At 49.2% G+C, this 16,811-nt stretch overlaps 1 protein-coding gene across 2 annotated transcripts in view; it reads left to right on the top strand.

The window, feature by feature from the left end:
* cdkal1 (CDK5 regulatory subunit associated protein 1-like 1) overlaps positions 1-16,811 on the top strand; it is a 374,306-nt gene that overhangs the window by 339,202 nt on the left and 18,293 nt on the right. For both annotated transcript variants that reach the window (XM_035380803.1, XM_035380794.1), the window contains exons 13-14: positions 9,934-10,017; positions 14,151-14,315. In XM_035380803.1, coding sequence (XP_035236694.1) covers positions 9,934-10,017; positions 14,151-14,315 — 249 coding nt within the window. The remainder of the gene's footprint in view (positions 1-9,933; positions 10,018-14,150; positions 14,316-16,811) is intronic.

Here is a 16,811-nt window from a genome sequence, read left to right as displayed (position 1 = left end):
AGGAGGAGTTGCCGATTGTAGATCAGGGTTCCTCTGTCCAAAGCTGTCCGGTGTGAGCTGTAACTGATCACTGATCCCAGATCAGTGCCGTGACAGGCCCGGTGAATCCGGGGCCCCTGGGTGGTGGTGAGTGCACCTGTTTGTTCAGCGTGGAGCCGGCCCGCGCTGTCTGAGGCTCATTGTGAGGGCCGCGAAAGGAAGAACGCGGGGCCCTTTGGCCCAGTGCGCACGCACCCGGCCACGCACAGGCTCCCCTTTTGTGCCCGCCGCTGTTGCCGTGGGTGCCAGAGCATGAAGGAATGCCCCCGTCATGCAGGGGGCGGGGGGGGGGGGGGTTGGGGGTTGTCGGGGGGGTGGGGGGTGACTTGCGCACGGGGACCGGGCGTGACGCAGCTCGGCCCCCATGGAGCTCTGACCCCCCCCCATCCCCCCCGCCCCCCGGGTCACCAAATCGTTTGCGGACGCAACCTCGTTGCCCCGGACAACTGATCGCATCATGTCGTTTGTCAAAGTCCGTGAAAGCTGGCCGAGGACTTTGTGTGGGGGGGTGGGGGTGGGGGGGGGGGGGATTGAGTAGCAAGCCTGTGGAGACCTGCTTAGCTTTCAGATGGCCTGCAGGATTTCAGGCATAGTGCTGTTACTGCAAATTAGTGGCCCCTTAAAGATAAGCTGCTTATTTCTGTCCCCTTGTTGTTTATTGTGTCGCATCTCTGTCCTCACAAACAGATATACAGATCCTTATGGAATAAAGAACCCTGTAAATCACAACCGTCTCTTTGAAACTCTTCTTAAAAATGTTTTTTTTTTTTTTTTTTTAAACTCTAAAACTCTCAACCGGCAGCCGGCATCTTTCAAGCCAGCTTTGAGGTTAATGTGCGCTCAGAACATTGCCTGTCTTCCAGCCTTCGTTCTGCTCCACAGCCCGTTTGTTTATTTAAATTTTTTTTTTTTTTTTTTTTGCACAAAATGGTGCGTTTATCTTTTATTTATTTATGTTTGAGCGAGAGCCCAGCTTGCCTCGGAGCCTGGCTGGTAAACACGCGCGAATAACACGTCTTGTTTCATAATTGCGCTGCCCCCTCGCTGTGCTGGATCGGCTCACCAGAGCGCGGCGGAGAGACGAGGCTCTCCCGAGATCCTCCGCTAGCGGCTCCTTCCCTTTCGGGGAAGGCTGGAGTCCAAACGAATCCGAAAACGGGGGTTAGCGTTAGCGCTCGCGTTAGCTCGAGGACGCGCCGCGCGGCCGCACCCCCGCCGTAGCTCTGGAGGGGGTGCTCGCCACTCGACGCTACGCTAACGGCTCCTGGGACCGGCAGGAACCGGTCTCGAACCGTTTTGAGAAACAGAGAAATCGCAGCTCGATAAATAAATCATAATGATGATAAAAGGGGGGCGGAAAGCGTCGCGTTACTCATTATTGAGCACGTGCCATGGAGCATCGCGCCTCTCCTTCGGATTAATTATCAATTAAAGGCATCAGCCATGCAACATGTTCTCTGGCACGCGGTTGAAGCCAGTTTAGCTTCTCAGACTGTGAGTAACCACACAGTTTGCGTGCGTCGGGGTGCTCCGCAAAGAGTACTTGCCCGGTGTCGATAAGGCTTCTTCTGAACTGAGAAATTGGCGCATTATGAAAGAAGTCATTTAATTTTCCGTTATGGTTTGTGAAACCTGGCCTGTGTATCATCTAAATAACCCTCTTCTCATCTACAGAGCACAGTGGATTAGGAGATAGTTTGTACTGGACCCATGTAATTATTATTATTTCTCCACTGATTGAAATCCAAAGAGCCTCAAATTTGTTTTGCCTCCCAGTGTCACGTGCACAGAAGCCTCCCTGAATGGACCTCCTGGAAATTGAATCCCGTCACAGACTTTCATCCAATCAGATTTCCCTCATATTAGGGATCAGATCAGACCGTGATGTAATCTGACATCTTTATTGTCATTCAGTTGTTTTGTGCCCAATCTGCCCATAATCCAGTAACCTGGATTACTCTCAATTAAAATGGGGGTATCTTTCATCTTGTCAAAAGCCAATCAGATGGGAAGATTTGAATGGACTCATTGGTTGTGACTGCTGGACAACGGACATGCTATCGTGCTACATCCCATGCCCAATCTGTATCCAGTGAGCCTAGTATGTCCATTCCATTGTGCATTCTCAGAGCGACAGGATTCGACTATAATACACTGTGGAAATGGGTTTCTGGGTTTTTTCCCCCCTTCTCCTTCCTCGTTCTTTGTAGTGCATGATGAATTCATGAGATCGGCTGTGGGCCCAGGAACATACTCCTCCTAAAAACTTAATGTAGTTTGGCCTTCGCTGCCTGAATATAATGAGTTCACCTTTAGCAGGGAGCCTGTGTGTGCTGCAGGGCTCTGCTTGTTTGTTAGGGGGATATATATTTTCTTTCTCTATTCAGGTCTGTCCCTCTGACTGGTTTTTCTTTCTGTCTTTCCTCATCTTCCTTTTTCTTTCTTTCCTATTTCTTTCTGTCTCTGTCTTCATTTCTTTTTGAGGAACTCTCGGATGCAGTCACTGAGCCTCTCCTCTTTAAAGACACACCTGCAGTTGCTTGTGTGTAATCGGAGAGATTCTTAAAAGCCACAAGGAAATTAATCATAGGTTCTTCCAAAGGGTATATTTCAAAACAAGGGTTTTTGCACAGTACTTGTGCCATTTGTTTTTGTTTTTTTTAAATATTTCTTTTTCCATCGTTTCTTCTGCCTTGAGGCAGTCATTGGAGTCAAACACCTGTTGAGACTTCACTGTGGCCCCCTGAATTTGGACTTGAAATTGGACTCGAAATTGGACTCAAAAGCTGGTCCTTGAATCGTTAAATTAATTCCAGTACAATTTTGCATACCTCATTCAGTTCTTGTTGAGTGTCGTCCCAGTTAATGTTTTTCTTTTGGCATCATGTAAGCAATATGGCTTGTGGTTATGTTGTTATTGTAGATCAATACTATGCTCTACAATAAGTCTGATGTTATGTTATGTTACTTTTAAGGGTAATTGCTTGGAAATGTGCATTTATTATTTTTATTTGAACACCATTGTTCATCTTAATGCCTACTTTCAGCGGTTCTGCTTTTTTTTTTTTTTTTAAATATTCCAATATCATAGTTGTTTATGTTCCTGCTGTGATGTATTTAATATACCATCATTTTGAGTTGCTCCCTGAGGGAGAAACCATTTTTAAATTTATATTTCCAAAATAAGGGTATTGATATCTACACCGTGTGTTTACTCAATAATGTAGAAAGTCTTATCAGGCAGGGGTCTGACTTTCTTTTTATATCTTAAGCATTGATATTTGGAAATGAAGATGCCATGTTTGACATAATTGATCCATTGGCAGTAAAAAGCCATTGTCACACCCCAAAACATCTCAGGACTGGTTGGGACACTGTCTTTGTTTTAACACCGTAAATGCATTCATTATAATAAAAATCATTCTGGTGTAAATTGTATACTGTTTATCGCTACAGATGGGGCAAAAACAATTCATTAAAGCAGCCACTTTAGTGAACTGGTTAAAGGCAGTGCAGTGCACACAGTCAGTGAATCTGTCAACAGCATGCGCAATTTAAACGAATTAAATTTTTACATAGCCATAGCTTATCGGTAGTAGTGTTTGTTTGCTGTTATTTTTCTTAGTTGGTGGGATTTTATGTTGAAAGTTTAGATTGTGGTAACGCTTAATGCATACTAAAATTGCCCATGAGAAACAAATGAATTAAAAATCTTTACAGCATGCGGATTGGCTCAGTAGCCAGTTTATTAACACTGAATGTGGATTTGCATTGACAGAATATCTGAAGAATATAGCCCCTTTTCCTCCACGAGAACATTTTCCATAACTCAGGAACTTTTTTGCAGAACTCAGGAACTAAAGCCCCTTTTCCACAGGAGGAACTGGGGCTGATTTTGGGCCTTGGGCCATGGTTACTGTCCCCTTTTTTAGTCCCTGCTCACAAGGCAGTCCTTGTTTAAGGTGCCCTGGAACTATGGGGTGGAGCTAGCAATCCTGTACATCACATTGAGATTGTTGAACCACAGACTTTCTGTGAATCGTCTTTTGCCGATCAAACCAACCGCCATTTTTAAATAAATGAATGTACAAATGTGAAATGGGTTCATTTGGAGAGACTTGTCTAACAAATCTAGAAATATGACTTGACTTGACCACCAATAGGTAAGCTTTTACTTGCATATATTTACATGATGTGGCCAGTAATGTTAGTTCTGCCACAAAAAAACATTTTGCTCAAAATAAGTGTGGTATTTGTCTGGAATACACAAATATGATTTATGCAGTATTGTGCTATGGCCCGTTCAAATATTAATTTTTGTTACATTTTGTTACCAATAAATCACAATCATAAATGATAGCGGGGAGAAAACAAACGTGTCTACTGTTTGTAATCATTCTGTTTGTCAGATGCTGTTTTTGGCAGATAGGCTAGTACTAGAATGAACACAGAGACTTATTCGTAGCTAGCTAACTTTAACTCATTTGACTGCTGGTTTAAGTGGTGCAGTAGTTCAATAATAACCACAGGTGTAGAACTGCAGGAAATAAAATAGGAACACGAAGCTATAACTCACGTAAAATCAGTGACTTTGGTGCAACAAGGTGCAATCTGCGGTATGATGCTGTTCAGAGGGAATTTTAGTCAGTGACTCGTCATGCAAAGGTGCCAAAAGATTTCTTTGCGTTTAGCTGGCCCGCCCATAGATGACTCAGCTAAACAGTGCCAGGGGGAAAAAAACGACTAAAGCAGCATTACAAAAGATTGAAGGCCACAATAACTGGAGTGGCTCAAATAGAGGAACAACACTTCCTCCTACTTTGCATAATCTTCAAGGTTCCTGAGGTGCGGTTGGAAAGCAAACATGAATACGCTCCAGGAACCATTTTGGTTACCGTTGTGGAGAGTTCCTGTGTGGTTTTAGTTCCTACAACCTGGTGGAAAGGGGACTTATATTAGAAGTTTTGGAATCATATTGGAGTCTTCAGTATCATGTCACATGCAGTACCGGACGGTATCTTGTGTGAACTGGTTTGAGACCACTGATCAGTGACTGAAGGCACATTCTGAAAGACTGCATAGGGTTACATTCCCTCAACTTACTTCAGTACTTTTACGAAAGTGCTGGGAGAGCACCTCCTGTAATGGTGCCATTATTCCAGACTTGGTCAAATTGTCATTCATGGTCATTTTCTCCAATTCAGCCACAAAACAAGTGAGAGGACATTAATACCCTCAAATGACACCGTATTATCGACAATCTTGGGTAATCAGAGCATATCTTGCCCAGTGCGGAGGCTTCCATTTGGAAGCGCGTGCTGAAATTGGCAGGGAAGCTAATGGAGTCTTGAAACACCTTTCCCGCCATCTATGACTGTGGGACTCACGAACCGAATGGAGTCAGAGAAAGGGACAGGTCAGTGCCCTGTGAGGGGAGATGGGTGGAGTCGCCGAAGATTACGAGGTAGTCTCTGCCATTCTGCCGGCTCGGGTTGACTGGACGAGTTCACTGCAGCCCAGTACCTGGCTAGCTGGCCCGAAAGCTATTTCCAGGCCATGCTTATCAGCAGTCAGCTTCTGCTGTCTGCTTGTCTGGGCCCTGCGGAACGAAACCATCGTTTTCCTCGGGAGTGCCAGAAGTGTGCTGTGCACTAGAAACAACTGAATAGATACACAGAACCTTCCAGAAAGAGTCTGTGTCCTTGACAAGATAATGGCACACATTGGTATTTGATTAAAACTACATGAACTGTACTTTTACCAACCTTAAACTTTTGAACCTTTAACCATTGTACTTCCATGAAGTGACTCTGGTAGGATGTTGTAGCTTTTGTTTTGAGGAAGCTTTCTTCATGTTCGCTGAAGAATTTGTTTTTCAGGGCTGTTTTCACCCGAGTGCGTCTTTTACTGAGGATGTAGTATTTAATGTAGGTCTTGTATTCAATCATTATAAAAAGCTTTAATCAGCTTGCATGCACACAAGCATAGAGGCTTATCCTGTGAACGCAATGTTCTTAAACTCTGTGACAATGTTTTAAAATTCATCATGGCTTTTAAAGTAATTGTGTTGCAGTCTTATCTGTGAGCCGAATGCATTGTTTGTTAGTTATTTTTTTTCCCTCGTAAAACTTTGGCAATCATGTGAAACATTTTTCAATCACACATTTATTAACAAAAACAAAAAAACATGTTTATTCTGTTTTAAAGCTTTGATTGAGGAAGCATGTATCCTCACATATAGATTAGTATGATGCAACGCTAGTCCAGCCCTTGTGGACTGGATCTTTGCCTACACGGTATGAGCAGTGGAATTGGCAGGGTATCGCTGCGATTTGATACGTATTCAAAATGTAAGGGAGCGTTTCGCAGGCTGGAGCGGTTACTAATTGTGGAACGCTTGGCCTGAATTAAAGTTGCAGCATCGTGGTGTGAGATTGAACAATCTTGGAAAAGAATGTGCACCACAAGAGTGCAGGAAAGGGACGTGCTCGTGCACACTATTACGGGAGTTTTTATTGGGCTTTTAATTCTGTGAAGACGTTAAAGAGCCGGTGTGCCTTTCCCAGTCCCTGAACTCTTAAGTGAAGATATTTCTGCACATATTTTTGGCCACTTAAGAGTGTGCATGTGTGTATGTGTGTGTGTAACATTACACTGTAACATTGAAATGCCCAATTTTATATAAACACACATTATATATATATATATATGGTGAAACCAAAATGTATAAAAAATACCCTTTAATGAAAGCTGAGAATGTGCACTTTCATGCGTGTGTTTGTGTGCTTATATTAAATTAGCGATTTTAATGTTAACTGAGGGTGAAAATACATTTGTGCGTAGCTTGTGCATCCTGTGCTATTTCCACGTTCCCCCGGAATGTGGTGTACATCCCATAATGCCTTTCACCGTGCCTTCTTCCTTAACAATGTTCATGTTTTCGAAACTGCCCTGACACTGCCAGGTCCCCTGTCATTGTTATTAAGTTACAGATGGACGCTGTGCAGCATCACTTTGACTTGTGTGAATTGCCTTTTGCCGTTTGCTTTCGCATGGGTGACGAGACTGTCCCTTTAGTCATAAACGCATTGGGAGTGCCTAATGAGATCGGTGGAGATTTTCCTACACAAGCGTGCTTTAGATTTGCCCACCTGTTTGAATCTGGAGCTGTCCTCTTCGTAATCTGTTTTTCAGAGTATAATAGGGGAACACAAAAAAACCTGTGTTTGCTGGCATAATGATGATGATGATGATGTTTTCTCTTGATTACGGGAAATGTAGAGTGGACTGTGTCTTCAAAATTCAAAATTTCCAGTCTCTTTTATTTTCTCGGAAGGGAACATTACTTTATTTTGGCCAGCTTGTTTTGTTCCCGTTGTAATATGAATAACCCGCCCTCCCTTTTTAAATTCAAGTGGCTGTGCAGCTTGAGCCGTGTTCTCCTCTCTGCAGTGCATTAGTACTCATCTGTACGGTTCGCAGTCATGTTTTTGAGGCATTTCAAGTGTCCTCAAGCAGTTGCGGTTGGGAGGGAGAATGTTTTCGAATTCGTCCGTGCGTTTTCAGCAAGAAGGCTGTTGTTTTGTTTTCCTTTGGTCTTGGCTGCGGTCATGGGTCTGAACCGTGCGGTCATGACGGTCCTGTGGTTACGTGGGGCAGTGAACACGCTCTCCGTGACCACCGTAACACTGCTGACCGCAGGGCTATTGTTCAGCGACGGCGTAACCCTTGACGACTGGGGCGTACTGAAGCTGTCCAAGCAGGGAACAGCAAGACGGGAGAAAACCGGACAAAGCAGCTTAGTTCCACGTTAGAGCTCCTTCAGAATTGGGCAAAATGGCGCCATCTGACCATTAACCTTTGGACCCCTCACCCTCACAAACCGCTCATTGGCCGTGGGCTGCCTCGGCAAGAAGCGCAGTGAATGCTGGGATACCCTGGGAGGGCGGTCTCCCTGCTGGAAGGCGATGGTGTGTTTTTTGTGGAAAGGCATCTTGAGGAGGTGTGCTTTTACCTTCACATAGGCTTGTGTTAAGAGCCAGGGTGTTGGGGACGCATTTTCACTTTATTACCTCTGGTTTTTTTAATGTAGTTTTTTGGGTTTTTTAAGTCTTTCTCTGACCGAGCAGAGGGAGGCAGATTGCCGTCGTTGGGCTTTATATGGTGAGGCACGCGCTACGTGGAGAGTATAATGTCGGACACGCTTAATGTAATTAGAGAGTCCGCGGCGAATGCAGATCCACAGCGCTTTGTCCTCCCTGGCAGAGTCTGTCTGTGTTTTGGGGAGCGAGTAGCAGGAACTAAGGGGGGAGCCCTCTTTTCATTTGTCTAAAAAAAAAAAAAGAGGCCCAATGGGGCGACCCAAAAACAAAGAGGGGGTCCCCTTTTTGCCGGGGTGGCGTCCCCCGGCAGCGGAAAATTAACTGCCGTTTCAAAAGGCCAGATGCTGCCCCCTGTCCCTTTAGGGAGAGCCGAAGCGGTTTGGGTTCGTCCCGTCTGAGGTCCTGCTACGTCCCTGTTTTTGAGGGGCGCCGTGCCAAAACCCCTTTTAAAATTCGCACGAATGGCCTTCGGCCCTGACGGTGACGAGGGAGGCCGCGTTCGAACGCGCGCTCTCCTGCGCGCTTCATCAGGCCCGCGTCGCGCTGAGAACCGCGGTCTGAGGGCTCGTCGAAAGAACTCGCTTCAGAAGGGGCAGATGTGTACCTCACGGTTCCCAGTCTGCCTCGGACTCCAGGCACGGGTCAGAATTCAAACCGTAAAAAAAGGCGCCCCCCTCACGCCCCTCGCTCGTCTTCAGCACATCGCAGTGCGCCCTTCCTCATTTCAATTTGCAAATTTGCTTTTGTGTCATGAGTGCACGGTGTTCCCCGGCTATCGGGGACAGGGGGAGAGGCTGTCAGTCACGCGCCGGTCGCCGTGGCGACTTCCGTCCCCGGCCGTTCGGCGGCTGCCTCGCGTTTCCTAGGACGCGGGCGCGCTGTCCAATCAGCCTGCGCCTCCGCCCATTGAAACAAACGGAAAATAATTCGCAATTTGCAACAAAAAAAAAACTGAAAATATGTTTCTCCTACATTGTTTCCGCGCCGGCAGCTTTTCGCGGTTGTTCCACGGTCGCAAATTCCCGTCGGTTCGTTAGTTCATCAAAAACGAGGGTGCAGAAAATCGGGGGCCTGTGCTCGTTTCACTGAGCCGTATTTTTTTTGCATTTGATACACTAATGGATACTATCGAAAGGAGGCGAAGCCAGATAAGGTCTCCCCCCCCATTGTGCTGCTCTCCCTGTAACGCACGCCTGGGTGGCCGTCTCATTGACAGACCGGGCACGTTCCCGTTCGCCTCTTCTGTCTTTCCCCTCTCCGTTTCTTCCTATTAATACGTTTTAATAATGCGAGCGTCGTACGCTCCGCGAGTGTAAGGAACGTTATGAAGAACAATGATTAGGAGCCGCAGAATTGGAAACACTGTGAGGCTCGGTCTCTATCCGCTGTCGTTTTTTTTTTTTTTTTTTACAAGGTAATAAAAATAGTATTTACGCCGTCATGCCCAGAAGGTTGGGCTTTAAAGCAGGGCCTGGGTGATAAAGCCATCCCGGGGGTATTGATGGAGAGCGGGGCAGCGGCTCTTGTTGTGTCCAGTCCAATGTGCAGGCAGCCTCATAATTTAGACCGGGGGGGAGCGATGTTTGCTTTGCAGTTTGTGCCAGATACTGCACAGAGCGTTTATTGAGGGTTGTGGATTGTCAGAGGAAATAAATGCTCTCTCTCTCTTTTCCTTTTCTCTTTCTCTCACCCTCTCTTTACCCCCCCCCCCCCCCATCCCTCTCTGGTCACCCCCCTCCCCCTACATCTTCCATTTCTCTCCCTTTCCTCCCTCCCTCTCTCTCCTCTCCAGGTTGGTGAAAGACAACAGGTGCTTGTGACAGAGGAGTCCTTTGATGCCCAGTTCTATGTTGCCCACAATAAATACTATGAGCAGGTAAGAGAGGCTGGCATCACTTTCTGCTTTTTAAAATCAAGGCAAATAAGGTAAATTTATCTTCCTTCCCAGAAGTCTCTCTTGCTGGATCTCCGCTTTTTTAAAGACAATCCCAGGATATGTATACCTTTTTGGTTTTGGTACAGCCTAGCTGTCAGTCAAACTTGTGTAATGAATTTATTGTTTGCCCTTACATGTAGAAAGCAAGGCCCCCTGTTTGATTTTCTTGGGTTGCACCTGTAAGCTTGCAGGGTAGTTTTGAATCAAACAAGCGGATGACTTCCAGGAGTTAGTTCAGCACCTGATAAAGTTTTTTTTTTTTTTTTTTAAATGTTTAGCCTCCTGTTGCATCCCTGAATGAATCCCACTGCATCTGGCTTCAAAGAGTGCCTGTTAAACTTCACTCTAAAGCACCTTCAAATGAATCAATTTACTCCTCAGTTAACAGCCATCAAAAAGATGTTTGAAGTTCCTGCTTTTTTAAAAGGGAGCAGCCAGTAATATTTTTTTTTTTCCCTGGTAGACTCGGGGCTACAAAGTTAGTTACGAGCGTCAGTCAGCTGTCAGGCCGTCGAGACGATGTTTGGCGGTTTGATCTCCGCCCCGTGATTTCCGTTTCTCCGTAGCCGAGTTCGGCTCGCCGCCCGCGATCTGATTCGCGCGTGTCGCGACGGCTCCGGCCTCCGCCGTGGCGGTCCTCGTCGCTCGGCTCGTGTCAGCGAAGGCTGGAATGGCGAGCCTTCGCGCTGTCTCTTCAGCCAATGAGACGCGAGTCGTGTCCTGCGGCCGTTCTGGAGCGAGAGATTTGACGCCTGTCGCCGTTCACGGAGAGAGCGTGCAGTAGCAGGGGTGACAGTGTAGCATAACGGGTAAGGTCACGGGTTCGATTCCCGGGTGGGGTCCCGCCATCGTACCCTTAAGCAAGGTTCTTAACCTGCATTGCTTCAGTATATATCCAGCTGTATAAGTGGATGCAGTGTAAATAAATAAAAAAAATTTGTGCAAGTGGCTCTGGATAAGAGAGTCTGCAAAATGGCTGTAATGTGGCAGGCTCTGATAGAGGTCTATGAGCCAGGCCCGACCCAGCGGCCGGTCAGAAAGAGGCCAGAGCGCGTGGGGGCTCCGCCCTGCGAGCCGTGTGTCCGTGGAGATCTCCACTGAAAGGTCACATGACCCCGCCGACCCAGCCCCCCCCCCCCCCCCCCTCAGCGGGACTCAGTTTTCCTTTCAGTTCCACTGGGCAGATCGGTTGAATGGGGAAAGCCTCTTCTTGCCTGGATGACCCCTTGCTGAATAGCCCTCCTCAGTTTGGGGGGAGGGGGGGGGGTCTTTTCTGGAATATTCTCATTATGCCCCTGAAAGAGAAGCTGTCTCCAAGCGATGTGATCGGCAGTCAACCCCCCCCCCCCCCACTCCTCCCCCCACCCCATGTGCCTCTGCTCTGAAGCTCAGGGAAGGTGGTCTGAAACGGAGAGAGGGAGAGATAAGCGAAGATAAACCGCCGTTTGAATTAAAGGCTCTTACTTTGTAGAAATAAACGGATCTGCCAACAGGAGCACAAGAGGTTGGCCCCGCCCCCTACAGCCAGCAGCTCACGGGTGGGGTGGGTTTAGGGGGGTGGGGTGGTGGGGGGGGAACGTGTGTTTTGCACAGAGGGTGCCCTGCCATTGATCCATCTATTCAAAGACCCCAACAAAACCCCACGTCTGTGACAATCGATCCGAGAGGACTAATGTGATAAAGGGAGGCCCGTTTTAATCTACGATGCAAGTGAGGGAGCTTTTCGCCTATTTGCTTTCCTTTCAATCCCGTCGTTCCGAGATTGGTCTCTGGAACCCTGATCCGCCCCCCATCCCCCCCATCCCCCATCCCCCCCCCCCCCCCGCTCCAGGAGATAAGAGCGGGATCCCATACGCTTGCCGATGTGGCGTTTGGGTTCTCTTTCTGATCGGATGGAGCTCCGGCGTTTCGGTGGCATTTTTGTTAATGGGACGGCGGGGGTGCGGGTCAGGTGACATACGTGCGGGGCGGCAATAAAAGGACGAACGAACGCGGCGTCCGTTAAGCCGGACCGCGGCGGGAGGCCCGCGGCGGCGAAAATCCTTTTCATCCCTTAATCGCCCATCAAGGAGGGAACACGGCGGCGCGGGATCGACGCCGGCCCCTCCCCTCCCCTCGCCGCCGCCGCCGCCGCCGCCTTCCCCGCCGCGACGCCGGACGAGGGCCCGCCGCGGGCCCGCCGCACGCTGAGCGGGAGGCTCTCTGATTAAATTAGCCACACGCTGTGAACGAACAGGCCCTGGACACTTACAGCTCCCCCCACCCCCGCACCCCCCCCTTTCCCCACTCATAACCACTTCCCCCCCACTCCGGCTTTTCATGTTAGCCAGATCTGGAAAAAATACGCTACGTGAAAAAAAATAATAATAATAATAAAATAGCGGCGGGCGCTTGTTTGTCTGTGGAAATCACTTGTTGCGCGGTCCGTGGGCTTTCACAGGTGATTGTGAGTAGCTCGTTTAAAAAAAAAAAAAAAGATCTTTTTTAAAAGAGTAATTTCAGGCCATTTCTGAGGAAGAAGGGAAGAAGTGGGCCGGGCGCGTGAGGGTCCCTGTTCGGTTCGTCTGATTTGACGAGATACGCCGGGAAGTCTGTTCGTTAGGTATGCGGGGCGTTTAACGAGATCCTTTCAGATGCGGTGGTAAACAGACTGAGGGAGCGATAGACAAAAAAAGGATTGGGTTTAAATGAATGGCCCGCAGCGCGCCCCCCTCGCATCACATCCTGCCGCTTCGCCAGATCGTTCCGCGCGATAATTACGTTTCTCGCGCAGAGGCGCCCGATTGACGAAGCCGCCTTGTTTAGGGCGTCCGAAACGCGTTCGTTACGCGCGTTCGCCTCCCTCCGTTCTCTTACGATACTGACGGGGAGAAAAGAGCGGGAAGCGTTCAACAGGCGAGCCCCGCAAACGATAATATTTAACCTTCGAAGCTGCGCTTTACATAATGGGATGAAAAACTGTCTTCATAACTCTCTGCTTTTCTCTCTTCTTTTTTCTCCTTTTTTTCCTTCGCTCGCGGAAGAGAATTAAAAGGAGGGGAGAAGACGGGGGAAAGCGCATTTAGTTCCGAGTTAATTGAAAAGGTAATCGACAGATCCGCAGATACGCCGCGCGTTTGACGGATCGTGGCGCGGCGCGCCGGAAAACAAAATGGCCCCTTTCATGTCTGGAGAGGTGACGGTCTCTCTGGGCCATACGCCCGTACGCTGTGCTCTTAATAAAGGTAAATCCGGCAGAAACGCCCCCGTAGATCCCACCGCGTTCCTCTTTAATCCGATCGGCTCTCCTCCGCTCCCGGTCCGGTCCGGTTTTCCGAAGATCGCCCTGAATAGACCCGGAGCAGATACCGGCCTGCTAATCTCGCCGGCCCGGCCCGAGAGCGTTTTAAAAAGACGGCGCGTGGGCGTACCTGGGAATACCTTCCGCGCTATTGGCCGGGAACCGCGGAGATGAGGAACCCCCCCCCCCAAAACGGCTTCGGCTCACCACCGGAGGACGCTCCCCAGCGTTCGTTAGCGCGAGTCGCTTTGGGCTGGCGTTTACGGTCGCTCGCGTTGCTCGTCTTTGCGGACTGTTATTTTTTTGTTGTGTTTGGCACCGCTGAGAGGTCTGGAAGTCACCGGGAGGGGCGCCTTCCACGTCGTAGGCTGCCGACGTTCGACCGGGCCGGCATGAGCCGTGGATGTTCACAAGGCCGCGCTCCTGCTACCAGAAATCACACACTCGCGAGTTATTTAAGGAATCTCTCCTGCTACATGGGATACCCCATAAAAAACTTTAGTCTCAGGTCATGGTGGAAACTGTCTGAGTATTACAGCAGCCTTTTGAGAACCTCTTGGGGGAAGAACTGAAACTTGTGTGAAAGGTTTTTTGTTTTTTTTTTCTCCCCCCCCCTCTGAGTAACTCTGCTCACTGAGTGAAAACGCTGTCCAAGTCATAACTCCTCCAGTCTCTGCCTGTGACGTCCGGTGAACTTTGCACGCATTTGGATCCGTTTCAGAGGACTTCGCTGCTGTGCTCGACGCTCCCGCTACAGTTTCTCTCTGCTTGTCTCTCCTCTTCGCCTTTTAAGGTCCTGGTCCCTAAAACCCCGCAGTTCAAGGGCAAGATGATCGAGGTGGACGTCTACGAGTCGGGCAAGCACTTCCTGAAGGGGCGGCCGGTGGACATGGCCCGGGTCCTGACCGCCTCCATCGCCCGGCCCCTGGAGAAGGGCGCGGTGTCCGGACTGACCCAGGTGAGGAGCGCGAGAGACGTTCTCAGAGTTTCACGCTTTGAAGTGTTCAAACAAACATAGAAATAATGATCAATAAAGCACAACAAAGTTTTAGCTTTAGCACAGGAAGCCCCTTTAACTTAGCTCTGTTTTTACACTGGGAGCGATGTGCGGTTTCAGGACATCAGTAAGCGGTATATATAAGCTGGAATGTTTTATGTGAGCCAGGGAAGGGAGTCCCAGACCCAGTTACAGACACCGCGGATCTTTGGGCCAAACCCCCCCCCCCCCCCCCCCCCCCCCCGCAAGTGAAATCGGGTTAGGAGCAAGTCAGGTTAAGAGCGGCCATGCGGAACGGCTAGATCGCGGGATTACTCCCGCAGGGCAGCCTCTGGTTTCCGGGGGAACGGCGCGCCGGGCCTCCGAAGGAGGCGGCGGCGGCCCCGCGTAGAGAGGCTGCGCCCAAGCGGCTCAGGCGCACGGGGAAGCGTTTGATCTCTCGACGCCGCCGCGACTAGCCGCCGCGGAAATTGTGGGATGAGACCCAGACCTTTTACCTGGGAGACGCGTGCGGCCTGAATGGGCCTGGGCAGGCTGGGGCAAAGGTCACGCTCACCCTCCGAGACCGAGCCAATAGGACGCAAGCCTTTTTTTCGATTTCTCACCCAAAATAAGTCACATTAGAAGTCTCCAGACTTGTAGTTATTACTGAGGTCCTGAGTATTCCAGCTGGCGTTCCGTTAAACGGTTCTCCCTCTTCATCACACACGTGAGCGCGTCAGCGGCGCCGTGGAGCTGAGCGGGAGGTGAGGCTCCGGAGCTTCGCGGCGCTGGCGGTGTCCGGGAACCTAAACGGCTCTCTCGCGCTCCTCGGAGGAGAGCGAACGCGCCGGAAATTTCCACGGCACTCCAGGGGCCCGCGCGCAGGGGGGCGTGGAGCGGTCTTTACCTTGTGAACTGCGCGGTAATAATCTTAGATATTGCACTCTGTACCTTTTTTTTAATGGGCTGTTAATTTTGCCCATTGCGTTAATGAACACAGGAGACCCATCCCCTTTCATTTGCGTCGGTATAATTAGTATTAACTGCATAGTGAAGGTATTGCTTAGTTTGCCGATGTATAGGTGCTGGGGCTGCAGTCAAAAATTAAGTGAGCGTACGTGTAAAACCGTGCCAAAATGTGTAAAAATTGCTGACGCAATTAATTTGGGGAAAATAAAAATGCTTCTGTTCTAAAATGGAGCAGAGAGGCTTGCATGCAGGAAAGGGAGATTTGCAGCGTGTAAACGTGGAAGGGTTTTTGTGGGGAAAACGACCCAGCTCGCTGGGTTATAATCCGCATGAAGCCACGGCTCAAATCACATGATCGTACGTAGGGTCTCTCAGAAGTCCTGCGATCCCACAGAGCGGTCGTCCGTCTCCGCGCTCGGTCTCTCCCTCTCCTCCCCCCGACGAGCTGAACGGGATTTTAAACGGCTTCGCTGGCTCGCGGCGGTCGGCGGCGTCGCGGACGGCGCGTTTGATCCTCCTCCTGGGCTCAGAGTAGCCCCGCGCCGGGCCGCCGGCTCTCTCCGTCGCGTGGGGAGATCAGACAAGACGGTGGGGCTTCTGAGGGGAAGCCTCTTCCTGTCTGGATCGCGCCGCGACTCCACGCTCCACGCCGGCCTCTGCTTAGCGTGTGGGGCTGGCGCTCTGTGTCTCATATACATTTCAGCCTCCCCCCCCCCTCCTCCCAACAACGTGGGCTTGAGTTTGCCTGGCTGTGTGTGTGTGTCTGTCTGTGTGTGTGTGTGTGTGTGTGTATGTATGCATGTGCGTTTGCGTCTGTATGTGTGTGTGTGCGTGTGTCTGTGTGTGTGTGTGTGTGTGTGCTTGTGCACGCTTTCTATTCAGTGTGTTTGTGTTTTTCTGGGTATGTGTCTGAGTGTCTCTGTGCTTTTTTCAGGTTTTTGTCTGTGTGTGTTATTTTATGTGTTCTTACTTGTTGTCTTCACCTTCGGAATAAATAAAAACACACCTTGCGGAAGCTTTCTTACAGACAAAATGAATGTATTCTGGCAGATTTCCCCCGTAACCTAAAATAGTCTGGTTGTTGAATAACTCAGCTTCTGTTCAGAGCCAGTACAATATATTTCTCTCTACCATCTCTGCCACTTTGATTCCTAGCCTCAGCCCAAGTACATTAATTAAATATATGGACTTTAAGTGGTTAACTTCGGAAAGCAGTTACATACAGTATAGGATGGCAGAAGGATTGTACTTAAGGTTTCATTTACACCCCATTAAGCCATTTATCCATAAAACCACAGAGCTATGGAGTCATTTTTCTGACACCACCTCTCCGCTGATGAAATGTAATTATTAGGGGACACTAAAGGTCAAAACATTGACTCCGCTACACTTTCAAACATGTTGTAGAACGAAGCAATTAAGTCCCTGCGGGTGGAGGGAACGGGTAAACAGGGATGACCAAACGCTGCGGACAGCCGTTCGCCTGCGTCCTCTCGCAGAGGGCTT

The sequence above is a fragment of the Anguilla anguilla genome, chromosome 1 (assembly GCF_013347855.1).
Source record: "Anguilla anguilla isolate fAngAng1 chromosome 1, fAngAng1.pri, whole genome shotgun sequence".
Lineage (NCBI taxonomy): Eukaryota > Metazoa > Chordata > Actinopteri > Anguilliformes > Anguillidae > Anguilla > Anguilla anguilla.
This window is presented reverse-complemented; position numbering and strand designations above follow the sequence as displayed.